This window comes from Plectrocnemia conspersa, unplaced genomic scaffold (genome assembly GCF_051122295.1).
Source record: "Plectrocnemia conspersa isolate PC_06_02 unplaced genomic scaffold, ASM5112229v1 ptg000008l, whole genome shotgun sequence".
In the NCBI taxonomy this organism is placed as follows: Eukaryota; Metazoa; Arthropoda; class Insecta; order Trichoptera; family Polycentropodidae; genus Plectrocnemia; species Plectrocnemia conspersa.
Window position 1 is genome coordinate 491,918 of NW_028277172.1, and position 16,882 is coordinate 508,799.

The window sequence follows — 16,882 nt, forward strand, 5'->3', positions numbered from 1 at the left end:
CATATTGTTGTATTAGTAAAGAAAGGATTTAGAGGCAAAATAAATTGAATAATTAAAAATATAAATAAAATGTATGCTTGCCGACACCTGCACTGAAACACCGCAACCCAAATCTGATGTTTCATATATTATATCTGTCTAAAGAAGTATAGTTTCGCTTAAGCCGCGTAATGCACGAATAATACGGTTTGTTTTCGGTGTTTTCTTTCTCAAGTCCAAATTGTGCGAACAAAGGAAAATGAACGACCGAGACGTGACTCTGCCATGTTGATTCTAGCTTGAAATAAAATAGCAAATACATGCGTGTTTTATAATGCTAGTTTTTCTCGGTTAGATATGTTTGATCGTAGAAAAGGGGAAATGCTCAAGGCAAATCGTTTTTTTGGATAATACCAGTCGAGACGTCTGTCCTTTCTTTATATGCCATCACGTATTTTTATACTTAGTAAACAAAGCTATTATATTTTACATTGTACGATCTTTGATCTCCAAATTTAATAAGAAACTAAACATTGGAACGACAATTCATTTCTTAGATATCAGTATTTTTATTGGCATATTATGGTTAAAGCAAGTCTCCATTGTTTGTCCGTGTCCTTTACGGATAAGGATTGCGGTAGATTATCTCGTGGAAGGTTAGGCATACATACATATGTATGCAATGTTATTTTAATATGGCAGCCTACAACTTCTACCCACTGATTCAGTCATAACTCAAAATTTTAGAAGTTAATCCATTAACAATCATCTGGATCATAAAATCAATAAACGCAATTATCTTCTTATATTTAAATTATATACGCACAACTATAATTTGCGGGAAAATTAACGGAAAGTGCATTAATGTAGCATAAGTTAATTAATTTACTTATTAATTCTTCATTTAATTTTATTTTATTATTTTCATTACAAAATTTAGATGATATTAATGTAATTCTAAATATATATAAACTGCTTGCAAATATTTATACAAATCAAAAAATAAAATGTAAAAAAAATTACAAATCTATCATACATATTTTTTTATTGGAAATTTAAAGATAAAGCAAATCCTTAAGAAAATAATCATCAACAATAATATAATTAAACAGGACGTTCTAAACATAAAAGCAGAGCTGCTATATACATAGTCAGGGCATCATTGTCATTATGACGCGTATAAGAATTCATTTATATAGACAAGATTGTTAGTACATGATCCACTACCGTTACCGGTAGCATCATAAGATTCCCTATCGAGCTCGACGGTTTACCGTTACATTCTAATTAGAATCCATTACTATTTGCCTCTCAGCCATACACCGTGGGGGTGTTACCCTGCGCTTCTAACGAAATATTTACCATTTTATTTTTGTTATATAATAATTCTCTTTTCTTATAATAAATACTTTTGTAACAACAATAGTCGGAACACATTTAATAACGACTATAATAAGTAAATTTATTTAAAAGATCGTTAAAATTATTGGGAAACGCTCTCCTGATCACCTGCAAATCTGTTGCTTAGCTTTTGCATAGCATTAGCGTTGCATGCTCCTGCATTTCCATGCTTCATCCTTGATGCCTCAGTTCCAGTTTCGACTCCTGGTCCCTAAGAGCCGGGCCCTTATTAGCCTGCTGGTTTGAAATGCAGTGCTTTGCTCGGCATTGATAGTCCAAAAGACGCTACCTCGGTTGGGTGTTCACAGAGTTTGCTTCCTCTTAAAAGCCTAGGGTTTTTCAAGCTCAAAAGAAGTCCCTCACTCTCCCACACTGTTAACGGCAAACTCCAGCATATGGTCGACTGGCGCACTATTTATTTATATAGACAGAAAATGTGATTAGTTATGACCATATGAGTCATTATGGCTGACCACCCCCAAACTGTCGCCAAAGGCAACTAAGCATCTTCACGCCCAAGACACAATTTTAATCCGAGGGCGCACTAAAGTGAGTGGATTTACTATGTATGATATTACAAATCAAAAAATATAATATAAAAAAAATTACAAATCTATCATACATCATTTTTTTATTGGAAATTTATAGATAAAGCAAATCCTTCAGAAAATAATCATCAACAATAATATAATTAAACAGGACGTTCTAAACATAGTGTCTTATATATATAGTAAGGGCATCATAATATTAAGACGCGTAGAAGAACTCATTTATATGGACAGAAAATGTGATTAGTTATGACCATATGAGTCATTATGGCTGACCACCCCCAAACTGTCGTCAAAGGCAACTAAGCATATTCACGCCTAAGACACAATTTTAATCCAAGGCCGCACTAAAGTGAGAGGATTTACTATGATTGGTTTTGTAATAATTTATTTGCAGCATTGCATAAAATAAATGCAAAAAAAACTAGGGTGTCCATTTATCCCACGTTCTCCCTGTATATATTGAATACAAGTCGCTCTCTCAACACTCAAGAGAAACTCTCCATTCTTTACTTTCTTCGGCCTCAATCCTTTCGAAGCGACCTGTTTCGCATTTTCAAGTAACGTCGAAAGTTTCACAAGCAATTTCGGGACAGGTACTGTTCCTCTTTCTCTCTCTCGCTCCGGAAAGATTAGCAATTGGCTCCGGAATATTGGCGAGAGATTGCCTCCGCCTTTCTACGCCTCCTGCTCTATCTCTCTTTCTCTCGACTGCCAGCAAGGTAGGCGTGAAAAGGTTTTTGGGTCGATTTGAAACAATCGGATGGTCCGTGTCCGTGCTTTTTATCTCCGGGGGGCTTATGAGATAAATTGCGCGACCCCGCTCCAAGGCTTACCCTAATTAATTTGATTACGCCCTTGCACGCCGCAAAATTCAAACATTTTCGCTTTCGGTGTGAAAAGCGTGCGCGTACGCTGGGCGGCCGCGGAATAGAGACGCCAAAAATAAAAATGTATTTTTATTTTGTTTTCACACAGAATACAAAATCTGTTCCATTTATACACTCATATATGTGTGTATTAAACCCACGCATAACATTTCCCTGTGTAGAATTATACATTTTACAACGACGTTTAAAGTCAGAACACACTTCTATATTCAGACCAGAGAGTTTGAAAATATCTGCAACCTTTATTGTATATAACAAAGATGTTATTTATTAAAATTGTTGAATGCTTTTATTTTTTTACTTGAACAATATTCAATATATTATTACCTTGCGCACGTCCTTTCCAAACAAATATTAGTGTTTTCAGCACAACTTATTGGCGATATATGCCATGCAATATTTCCAATTATGATCTTTCTTTCATTCCTATAAAAAGAAAATATACCTTTGTTTGTTCGAAATAGTCGTTAGAATGATCAGTAAATTATAACAAATTGTACAGGTGTTAGTATGCATTCTTGTGTCATCGTCCTCTAGAAGATGCAGGCGCATGCTCTTGTCTGATCATCTAAGAAGGGCCATGTTCCGTAAAAGCAGCTCTAAATGGCTATAGAGAGAATGCTTTAAATATTTAAATAAAAAAACCGGGCATACGTCAGGTCATCTGCGGTAGAGTATTTAATGGAGGAGACCGGCCAAGGACGTAATATTAGCAAATGTATCAAACTGATATGCGGCATTAAATATTTCGTTGACGACTCAAAACTATTAACATTTCCTCTAGCAGATGAATTGGTTTCTCGGAAGCAGTGATAGATCAATGATTTATAATTTTTAGAAAAGCTTTAATCACAATACTCTACATATATTTCTCCAAAATCAGGTTTAAAATGGTTCTGAGCAACGTTGAAAAAGTAATTCAAAATAAATTTCTAAGAAACGTTAATATTTTGTGTGGCGAATGGTCGCTACAGAATTTATACATCTCAAAATTGCAACATTTATACCTATAACTTATTTATTTCAATACAGAAAGTCAATAATCAATAGTAAAAGTTCAATTATAAAATCTTTTTTTTAATTAGGTATATTTTTGTAATTACTTTTATATATTGTATTTATTTTGAAATTAAAATCATAATGTATCGATATTGATATATCCGTATTTTTACTTAAAACTCTAATAAGGATTAGTGCAGTATATTTTCATAATTATACCTACAATATTAATTAATTAATTTACTAAGTAAAGATTTAAAATTTAATAGGAAAATATACAAATTTAATAATATATTAATATAATATTCATAAGTCCAATTAATTTTATTATAAAATTGAATCGCAAACAGTTTCTTTAAAGTTTTCTCTCAAAGAAAATAATTACAACAAAAAAATGACAGATCTAAATTCAGCAAATAATTTTAAACATAAGATAACTTTTCAGTTAAAAAAGAATTGGAATGAAAAAGTTTAAATTTGTTGTACATTATGATTTTGACTCAAATCGAATATTAAAGATACGTTTAAGAAAAGCATTTTTTTATCAAATAAATCATACATTACTTTTTTGACATAGGTATAATATATTTTATAACTATTAAAGATATAATACATCAAACGTAGCTGGAAAATAAATTGCGTTCAATTTTCTTCGGCTGCGTCGCATCACAGCTCATAAATATTATTTTAATAAAATTCTTAGTCGCCATCTTATCCGTTTTATTCGCCCAGCTCTTGTTTTTTTTATCTTGTCGGTTCTCTTTTTTTTATTTTCTTCGTCCGGCGCATTAAGCGAATAATTTTCCGATTGTCCATCGTCCTTTGGCATCCGACGCGTTTCCTCAGATTCGGACAATGTAGTACATACATAATAAATTTTATTTTATTTTGCTTTCCTTTTTTGGCTGTCTTTGCTCCTTCGAAACTTACGAAGTCAAAGGGAAAGACTTTTTCATTTCCATCGCATATGTATCTAAATAGACACGGCTTGATATCGGTTACTCTTCGATCAAAAGAAAAAACAGTATGGGTTCGAAAGGAGTGGGAAAATTGAATCTGTGTTCTGTGAAAAACATATACGTAAATATGTGCAAACATTTATAATAACTGTAAGGCATATTTTCTTTAAATATCTTCGATTTTAATCAAGGTACTTTGATCTCCATGCACATAAAATTAATTATATTTTTAATAGTATATTATTTTTTTTTTCATATAAAATTAAATAATTAAGAAATAATTAGGGGTACTTGATTTTGTTAAAAAAAATCGTTTCGAATATCCTTATGTATTTTCCTAGATCGGTTTATATAAATGTCACACCATAACGAATTTTTATTTAGAATTGATGGCGACAAATTCTAGAATAGTCACAGATGTGGTGTTCGTATTCTGAAATATTATTTTTATGCCTTATGGCATTTTGCAAAAGCCGACAAAGATTTTGCGTATATTGAATATTGACGACCGAAAAGTTTTCACTGATATTGGATTGGTGAGTGCCCACACAAACTTTTATAATTATCAGTAGCGTAAGTTTAATAATATGACAATTTAAAAATTGCTATTATTTGACACATTTTTCGATTGCGCGCAAATATGTGGGCTGTACGTGACAGAAGCCGCCGCCCGGACGTCATTCACGGCCGCCGAAGTCGTAGGTCTCGGCCGACTTCAGTTGTAGCTTCGGTTCGGACAACATCCAGAGAGTGTAGTGCAGGCAATATAAATTCTGAATAAATTATATTATTCTTTGATATAAAATACAATTAAATATTTCTCTAATTTAGTTGTCACTGATTAATAATTATACTATTCATAGTGATCAAGTCCTCAAAACTGACATCTATATTTATCCTTCACAACTCACTTTTCTATATTTTCCCGGAATAACTTCACCCACACACATATCAGTAGTTGAGATTCATATTCTTTGTCTGATATGACAAAGCTTACGTCACTATTTTTGAAACAGGCTACGAATTCAATATAATAAAGACATGGTTATTTTTCACCTCGCTTTTAATACAAACTTTCATATGGGGAATTGAAAAAGTCGCGAGGCAGCTTATGCTCGATTTGTCCGACATTTATAATGTCGCCGTTTTTGGTAGTATAACGTGTGCCGATTTGCGCGAAAAGGACGTTCGAAAAGGTTTTTGCGGTAATCCCGGTTGACAGATGTTCCAGATTCGCCCTATCCCTTTTCTTCGCCGAATTATATCTACAGTCTCCCCAAAAATACGATATTTTAAAGTCTGATATCTTTGAACCTTTAATCATCATCATCATCATCACCCGTTATGTGTACATTTGCTCTTTTTATAACTTCCTCTCAACCGCAGTTTTTTGGTTTCTACGATGCGATCTTCTTTATCGCTTTTGTAGATATGAATTGCGTTGCAAACCAACATCGATTTTTTTCTAAAAATAATTTTGGACTTTTTAGTTTCTCCACCTCTAAATCAATGAGAGTTTCAAGGCCACGCGTCGGGTGACCTTCGGATAATTACAATGGATGTTCATTCGATACGAGGCATTAGTGTTTTTTTTCTAGGCTAGTTGATTATGTTCATGCGTTGCAATATCGCACACTATTTTAGCGCATCTTTCCGACAATTTTTATTGAATGAAACTTTAGAACTAAATATCTCTGGAGTAAGACTTTTTAAAAGAACAACGATTTTAGTTGGACGTTATTTTAATATTATTTTTTTCTAATTTATTATAATTTAAAACATCATTCGCTTTTTTGCTCCATCTGTACACATTAAATACGTACATTGTAACAGTCAGAAACTAGGTACATAGCTCTTGTGATACGAAAAGCGCTTTCGGCTAATTCCCACCGGTGAATTGGTCAGGCATAAACGTGTATGTGGGACTTAATGTTCAACGATAAAATGTACGTTAATATTATAATAATAAACGTGTATATTAACATAAATTTTGAATAACGTGACGACACATTATTAAAATATATTTATGTCATTACTTGTAACAACATTAAACTTGTTTCCAGTCTAACGCTGTAACAATACCTACACGTGTTTTGTTGCTACTCCGTTGTAACGCATTAGTGGCGTGTTGAAATAATAGATAATATCAAGGACATTCGGGGTCATATAATAGCAAATTTATTTTTTAACCATCTTCAAAAGCCCGTAGTTAAAAATTAACGCAGCCATCTTAAGGCCCATGTCCCACAAAATTGGCTCCTTACGACGCTTTGAACTGATTTTACGAGTTTCAAAAGCTCGGCTTTTCCCTAAACAGTATCCATTTTCAAGCCGTAAAAGAAACAATTTACACACTTTGATAACGGCATAAACCGCGTAATCGCGAGAGCATAAAACTTATCATGTGATACTGTGAAAACGCGCCGACGAGAAAACAGAATGCTTTATTATTTAACATCCATTTATAAACACTGTTACTTTGAAATCTAATTTTATTATTTTAAAATTTTATTTCAGTAATATTTAACACAATTCACAACACACTATGACACTAAAATTATAGTTTTAATAAAAAAAAATTGATCATGTATTGAATATGATTTTATTTACAAAACAGTAAATTTTTAGGCTTAAATTAAATCAAATTTATGCAAGCTAAAAATCTAATTAATAAACTTAGCCATAGTTTAGTTTATTTTAAATTATTTATTTTGTATTATGCATTATGCACTATATTGTGTTTTTAATAATCCTTTGAGTTCTAAATATCTTGAAAAATTATGAAACACTCCATACAAACAAGCAGTATAATAGATAGCGATGTAGACGATGCAGCGAGAGGAAAATATATTATTTATTATCTATCATATCAAAGGATGTTTAAATCCTTTGTTATAAATTGTAACTAAAAAATCTTTAAACAACAACTTTTCGCTTGGAAGAATAAATCTAGGACAACATCGGCTTTGACAAATATCGCTTCTGGATGCCTCCTATTTTTTATACCAGAGGCCAGAGCACTACCCGCTAATTTATTTCAGTAATATATAATAATAAATATATTACTCATTATTTATTGTCAGCTACCGGATGAATCTATGAGAAAACAGTGCGTAGAAAATTATTATAAATATGTTTCTTTAAAATGCGACACATTTTAATTATTACTTATTTTAATTTTATTGTCTAGTACAGCCTGTTTTTAGTTTGGAACAGAATTTAAAATAGCATTGCATTCTTTTCTAAGGATAAGATTTTTTTTAATAGAAAACATACATTTTGCGCAGTTTTTTTTAATATATTTATAATTAAAAAAATTATATTGAGACTTACTTATTGCTTATATTTATTACCAATGCTCATTAAAGCATATTCTGATATAGTTGAATGAATTTCGTGTACGCAAAACCTACTTTTGCTTTCACTTCGCCAGCCATCCCTATCATAAAAATGCGCGGTCATGTCTCTGTTACGTAACAGAATTACTTGGAACTGCTAGGTACCGTTATATTTACCTGAAATAAAGCAAATATAGTATTTTTATGGTAGCACTTCACGCATATACAAAAATATCAATGATGTAAAAAAATTTTAATTTGTTACGAAATAGCGGCCGGTGTAATTTTTCGTAAATTTCGGCCTCCTTGGTTTAAAAAAAATAATACTATTCTACTTTGATATCCAATACAATGAGCATCATTCAAAAATCACATGATAACGTCAGTAAAATAATAACATTCTCATTCGAGCGACGCGAAAAGCAAAAGCTAATTAAATTCGCACAAAGTTTATTCAATATATTAAAGAGCTTTTCGATGTCGTTTCAAATTATACAATCGTTCAAGTTTTTTTGCGTGAAAATATTTTAATATCGTCACAATGGAGTTATTGGGCGCGATGCATGTCAATCGATAGGCTCCACGAAAAAAATGTGTCGTTAGATATAAAACTCATCCAAGTGTATTGTAAATAATAAAAATTAAAATATCTACATATGTTCCTTTTAAAAATGTATAACATACAATTAAATTAAATACGCGACTTGCCAAATTTTTAGTGTGATGATTTTTTTATATTGCTATGACAAAAATATCCTGAGCTTTTATTTTATTTATATAACTAAACAATTTAAAACGTATTGGCATTTCAATTTATTAAACTCGCTTTTAATTTTGATACAAATATTTTAATGTAGAGTTAATGGTTCTTAGGCTTTTTTAATTTCACTTTTTATTGCAGTATTTTTTAAAACGACTGCGATAACTATCTTAATTAATCCAAGATTTTACTTTTTTTATTTTTAAATTCATACCCAGCTTTAAATAAATACATTTGCGTGACGTAATACGATAAAACTAACGATACATCTGAAATAGACGTCTTACATATAAATCGAGTTATTTTATCTTTGTAGCTTTTACTTTTAAAATATCGTTTTTCAATGTAAATTTCACGTCTGATAATAATAAAATATCAGTACTTTCAAATTTTTAAGTAAACGTTAAATAAATATATTAATTCAATTTTTATTATAATAAAATCAACAACTTCGCTAAAAAAAGAATTAATACTATATTAATGTTTTTTTTAAATTGAGTATATTTATTAGTTTTACATACACGTTAAATAAAGTAATCTTTGAGCATCAGCCTTTTTTACACATGATCCCTCCTGAGGAATATTTAGGGCTCGCCCACTTTTTCCGCCACGATCAATTACTAGTTTATGTTTAATTTAAATTATATACTATTAATAAATTATATGTTTCAATAGTGAATATGTTTAAAAAACTTTTACTATATTATGAAAAATTTTCGTCGGATACGATGCTGGTTTATTATATTTATTTATATTTTTACCCTAAACTATTTACCTTTGTTAAAATATGCACACATTTTTCAAGCGTTTAATTAACAAACTTCGACTTGAATCTGCGGTATTGACAAATTCGACAACGTTACCCAAACCTACAGCTTTTGTAATTATTGGCGTTCTTTTCGAAATTGCCAAAGTTTACTGCAAGGTCTCTTTTTTGCAAGCTCTAGCAGATTCGACCTTAGTAAAAAGTTTCTTTGCGATAATTAAATCCGACGATGCGTTTGCCACTCTGATGGAAAACAAAACGCTTTCGATAACTGTCATCGTTGTCCTTTAGGTTTTTAGGAATGTACATAGATAAAAACGCCTGTAATATACTTTAGTTATAAGTTTTCAGGTTAGACGTTCACCCTTAATACGCAGGTGTGGCAGGTGTACATATTTCAAGGTTAATGGTTAATCGAACTTTTGTCAATTTTATACCGACAAACAATTTTATACATACAATACAATATAATACAATTTACACTTTGTGCTTCGCAATTTTAATTTGTAAAAAAATATTTCTATTTATCAGTCATGATTGTGCATAACACAACATTAAATTTGATTATTACAGTTCATCTACACCACTTGTTTATAAGTGTCGGTACAGTACTGGTGTTTTTCTTTTTTCAACATCAAATCAACATTGCATTGGAATGCCAGTTGTTCGAAAATAAGTTAGTTTATATACTGTATTCGACGCTTATAAAAATATGTTTAGCAATTTTATGATTATATTGTCTTAACAACGCATTGGTTGATCGCCATGGTAACATAAACGACCGAGGGTGCTGTGTTACCAAATAAAGAAAAAAATTAACATGGTTATCAAACTGAACAAAAATAAAATAAAAAATTATTTTTAGAAAAATTTTAAATGTTTAAAACTGCAGCACTGATCGTGCCCTAATAACAAATAATTGACAAAAATGTAAAAAAAAATTTTTTTAATTCTTATTCTGCTTTCATTTTCAATATAAAACATTTTTACTTTCTTAACTTTTTTCTCTAAAAAAATTTTTAACGAAGATATGATTTTTTTTATTTTTTGAATTGCCACCATTTTGAAACAAATTGGTGGATATAGCTGGCTAACAATTATATTTGAGATGTTTACAAGGTCTATTTTTTAGTAAAAAATTATGTTGATATAATAAAAGCAGCGGAAGTTATTGCGTCCTTAATTTTCGTTAAATCCCATATATAAACCTATTATTTTCAGGCAAAATATGTTTTTATAAGGAATTGAGTTAGGTTGAGCTAGGTTAGGCTACGATTTATCGTACCCCAACCTAGCCTAACTTAAACGATTTTTGTTTAAGGGAAAATATAAATTTATGTACACATGTTCTCAATTTTATACCTTCAGGTACAAATGGAGGTGATCGCTGGGGCGGTGCAACGAGTGCAAGGTACCCAGGCTGCATATTATGAGGGGGTCCAAATTTTTTTTCAACTTTTTTTTTTTTGAAATTGCAACTTTTTATACTATAAATAATTTTATTGTTTTTGTAAAATATTCAGATGGCGCTAAAGACACACAATTTAAATTATTATTTTTATAAAGGGCTTAAAATATTTTTAAATTGGACCCCTTTATAATATTGCACCCATTGAACCGCCCTAGTGACCGCCTCCATGTTTATTTGCAGGTATAAAATTGGGAACAATTGAGAATTATTTATGCATGACCTAGCTTAATTTTATTCTAATTATTCATCCGTGAACCTAATCTGCGATGAAAGAATGAATGTATTATTATTTAAAAATTACTAAAATTGATTATCTAAGCACAATGGTATTTAAAATAGAAAAAAACACTAGGCTCGATATGAGATTTGTACCCAGGTATTTCATATATTAGTCACTAGTGATAAAACATATATTATACATATTAAATAGTATACCTTCATTCAATATTGTGCACGTGTCGTTTAAATCATCCCGTATAACTTGTTTGTGTATTATGTACAACAGCGCAAAAATAACCCTCACTGTCGCAACAACACCATGGCAACGTATACAACCGTTTTTACCACAACAAACCCCTATTCTTGTCTTGACACTTTGATATTCTCGCCTCAGTCGTTAAACGAACAAGACACACTACATACGTCGAATTAATAATATTACCTGTCGAATTGCGCAACATTGAACACCTACCGCCTTGAAAATAAATCAATAGTTCGTATGTGACATTGTTAAAATACGTATTGATGAAACAACGCAACGTTCTCGGGGTGTATCCGCGTTCCAAGTTGGATCCGTTCAGATTTCAAAAGCTGACGCGCAAGAAGTGTATTTGTGATGGAGGAGGACAGAAGGAGAGATTGGAGGAGGATGTGGGGAGATACGACGATGTTGAGCAAGAGTCTCGGCTCGATACCCACGTGGACGAGGCTGATGGCTGGAGAGGAAAAGCAAGACTTGGCTGACACGTGGGTCTCTAGAGAATACTATAGGACGCTGAGAAATAGGCCTTCGCAGGACGATCAGGTTTATAAAAATATTTTATACCATACTTATGACCTACAGAAATGATACAAATGTTTCCTGTTTTTATTATTTAAAAACAACATTTTTAACTTACTTGACTGTCAAAAACACGGTCTACAATATATACAATTTGCGTTAACACGGTCAGTTTAAAAGCTATCCATTTCATCATTATTCATAATTGAGAAAGAGATGGCAAATTTAAGTTAACGCTCTTACTGTTACCTCTAAAACACTTAATATACTTGATTAATGAATATAAAAAATATAATATGATTTTAATTTCCATAAATTTGTTCAAAATATAAATAAAAGTAATGATAAGTATATTAAACGTAAACCTAAATTTGCCATCTCTTTATCAATTATGAATACTGATGAAATTATTATCTCTCGAACTCACTGTGTTAACGCAAATAGGTTTGGTAATTGGTATTGCTTTACTAGATTCACCCGGGCAAGTCACGTCGTGATCTAAAAATAATCGATGAGATATAACTCTACCATATGTGTAGTTTTATAGAAAAGAGAAGGATTACCTATATATATAATATATACGCGGCAGGCGCGGTCGGTAAGATACTTTCCCTCTCGATCGCTCGCGTGCTAAGTGACGAGAGTGAGTGAGAGATAAGAGCATGCGGTATGCATGCTCTTATCTCTCACTCACTCTCGTCACTTAACACGCGAGCGATCGAGAGGGAAAGTATCTTACAGCCCGCCCCTGACACAAGTATTTTGTGCGATATTAATAAAATGATATATTATTTTACTGATGAATAAATCACATTTAAATATAATTCATATTTAAGAAGTGTTTTTTTTTTAATCCGTTATGGCAACAGTTGTTAAAACTTTATTTTGTCTGGCTCGCGATAATGCTTTAAAAATATTTGATATAATTTAAAGTTTTTGTTTGTCTTTATAATTAAAAATACAATCTCTATTAAAATGTTTACATAAAAACATCAATATTAAAAAAGTTTAATCGCACACGAGTTGTTCTACAATATATTTAAATAAAAAATTCAAAGAGTTAATATTTTTTTTGCAATGCTGTAGAATTAAACAAGCTATACGCTTTGCATTTTAAAAAAATCTTACCATTGCTATATCTTTAGAGTTCAATATATTTTACAAATCTGTAGAGTTAATCAAGTTCTAACGATAGTTTATATAATGTTTTTTTATTCAAATAGCTTTGTAAATAAGATTTTTTAATTTTTCACTACATTTTTTAAATTGGTAATTATATAAAAAAAAAGATCGGGATAAAGTAATATTTGTTAATGTATTTTTATAATAAATGTATACATGTTACAACATTGCTAAATAAATAAGTAGTAGGAGTATTATGTATTGAACCTAATTTAATAGCTTACATTTAAATTATTTTAAAAATTCCTAAGCGATAGGTTTATTCTGTATTAATAAAATACATAATATAATAAAAGCATATAATATATACATAATTTGTACATTGGCTGCCATTTTGTAAAAATAAATTATATATTTTTTTCATACAAAACGTATAGGGGGTGCACGGTAGTTCTATACGATACTAAAAATTTAATTTTTAATATTTAAAACCAAGCAGTTAAGAGCGCTAACTCTTCTTAAAGTCTCAAAATGACTAGTATGGGGGTCCGATCGAACTGATACATCGCTTGTTTTGAAGCAAAAAACTATTTTTTTATATTTTATTTGGATGTATTTTAGGCTTCTAAACGTTTCATGCATAGCGAACTTTTTGTTAAAATTTAAACCTACTGAGTTATGAGTGATTAAATTTGTATACTTGTCGCCATTTTACAAAAAATTGACACATTGGATTTTGCTAACAAACATACACAGGGTGCTTAAGAATTCTATACTGTCACAAAAATTTCAATTTAAATATGTATAAATAAGCTCACACTGACCTTAACTATATTGCAAATCTTATGAGCGTATGTATGGTGGGTCGATCGACTCATAACACTAAACGTGTTTTGAAAAAAAAAAACTTTTTTTTTTAATTTTTATTTTTTTAAACGGTATCGTAAGTATATTCGAAAGCTTTATTTCGTATCAAAAATTAAAGTCAATATCTTAAATAGAAACCAAATACGAGCGTTAACTATATGCCGAGTCGCATAAAAGCTCGTTCGGGGTCCCGGTCAATATACCGTAAGACTCGGTTTTTTTTTAAAAAATAAAATAAAAAATTGTTTTAAAATGAAAATTAAGTTTCAAAACACTTTTTGCATACGACATTTTCCAGTAGAATTTCATTTTGCAAAGTTATGACACTTTAAATTTTTACATTAGCCGCCATTTTGAAAAAAAAAATATATATATTTTTAATACATAACGTATTGGGGGTACACGGTAGTTCTATGCGATACTAAAAATTTAATTTTTAATCTTTAAAACCAAGCAGTTAAGAGCGTTAACTTTTCTGAAAGTCTCAAAATGGCTAGTATGGGGATCCGATCGAACTGATACATCGCTTGTTTTGAAGCAAAAATTTCACTATTTAAATTATGCATTTTTTTCTGTATATATATTTGATTTATATGCAATACCTAAAATATTTTTTATCTTTGATAAATATAGTGATATAGTAATTCGATCGTTTGAAAACGGCGCTATATCGTTGTCGTGTACAGAATAATACTTACACGTTCAGATTAATATTTATTTATAATACAAAGGAAAATGGTCCTTGACGTGATAAAAATATATCACATTTTCCTCATACGCTCCCACCGGATAATTGAGCCGAAAATTGTCAAAATCATACAAGTTTCATGGCGCGAAACCCGATTACAAAGGATTTCCTCCGACGCCGCTTTGCATTAATATTCGACAACGATGTCGTCTCCCGAAACATATTTTCATATAATGGTGGATCAAAAAGGACGTCCAGCTCATACAAAATAAAAATAATACAAATTCCTAAAGCGTTACTATATTATGTGGCATAAAAATATATGTATTGATAAGATCATATAGAAAACATATTTTATTCGTATACTTCAATATATAGATATTTATGTATGCATATATATTTATTTAAAATACTACTTTTATGACAGATGTGTCATTATGTCAAAATAAAATATACTTGTAATATGTAAATTAAATCGATCTCCCATATGTACATTCCGACTGTTTATTTTTGATAAATCAAGTGTGTAAATTTAAAAAAATATATTATCATTGCCAAAATCGTGCTTTATACGTGCTCATTAAACCTATAATTAAGAGTAGAACTTTAACTGTATAAAGAGGAATTAACACTAAGAGCTACGCTATTTTATTTACAGCTTCCCACAAATCGCAACTCCCTCACCGCCACCAATACAAATGTATCTTTTTCAATGTTAGATACTTGAAATATATCATTAAAATGTATATTATTATGTATCTATATTTCACTAAGAACTGTTATAATGTATTTTTTATTATTTTAAGAGCTTTATACAAATTTTAAGTAGTAAACGAATAATTTTAAATTGAATTTGAAAAACCATAGTTTGATTACCAGCTTTTAACACCTTTGCCTAACATATACATAAATGTGTGTGTGTGATGAAATTTTGCTTGTTACTGACTAAAACCACGACGAATCGAAAGTTAGTCTTGTTGGAAAAGTTAATAGTTTCACCCTTAACGAGCTCTCGGAGTCGCCTAAATTCGTAATTTCCAAGTCCCACGCTTTCGTTAGCGAACTATGTAGTTACTATATGTTTGCACATATGTATGACTCTTCTACTATATATGTATGTATAATACATGTGCTGCTATATCTGAAATCATAATTTAACCTATTGATGTGACATTTTAATTATTTTTTATTGCGCCGTTCAAGTCGATTAAAAATTATAAAAACTTTATTAGATAAGTGGATTGTATTGAGCTTCAAGTTTCAATTTATTTGACCCGCATAAAGCAATTATTCTCTCGACCAACTATAATATTTCATAGGTAGACTCAAACTTGACAGTACACACAAATAGTATTAAGTTTAATTAGTTTAAATCGTACCACATTCGCAATAGTTTAACTCAAACTAGTTTTAATAATAATTAAATTGTTCGTCCCAGACGAAATACCGCTCTAAAATCAAATGCAGCAAATACAATTTAAACAAGTTTTATAAACTCAATTACAAACTAATGAAATATTAGATATAATATTGAATATATTATGAGATATTTTTACAAACAAGCAACAATCAATATAGAACTATAGAAGCCTTTTAAGTTTATTCTTCATAACAAAATAGATTTCTCTTAAAATATTATAATATTCTAATGGTTATGATATGTAAAATAGATATCAATTTGTTAATATGATTATTTATTTAATGTTTTAGTGTTATTATTAATTCAGTCGATCAACAAATATTTGCTTAGTCCTAGTGATCTCACGCATATTACATCACCACATTAGCATATAATTTTAGCGAATCGACAATACAATAGACATTTTCCTTATGTATAGATTGATCCAAAAAGTCAATGTTGTTAAAACCAATATAAAATTAATTTTACAGAAAAATGGAAACTGTAAAAGATGTTTAATTTTAATTAGTATTTATTTTTTATTTTATAAATTTTGTCATTTAACATTTTCAATATTTTTGCTTTGGTAAAATACTATATATAAATAGTTGATGATTCATTATGAATATATGATGTATATAAAACTTACTTTTTAGCCTATACACTCATGCCTCAATTTACGCGGTAGATATGTT

At 30.3% G+C, this 16,882-nt stretch overlaps 1 protein-coding gene across 9 annotated transcripts in view; it reads left to right on the forward strand.

The window, feature by feature from the left end:
* The window catches only part of LOC148232640 (uncharacterized), a 76,039-nt gene that overhangs the window by 41,485 nt on the left and 17,672 nt on the right, over positions 1-16,882 (forward strand). The window contains exon 1 of one of the 9 annotated variants that reach the window (XM_088189484.1): positions 11,617-12,135. The exons of 6 other annotated variants lie outside the window; for them this stretch is intronic. In XM_088189484.1, coding sequence (XP_088045610.1) covers positions 11,947-12,135 — 189 coding nt within the window. In that variant the 5' untranslated portion in view covers positions 11,617-11,946. Of the gene's footprint in view, positions 1-11,616; positions 12,136-16,882 lie in introns of those variants that run through there. 2 more of the 9 variants (XM_088189487.1, XM_088189485.1) reach the window with 2 other exon arrangements.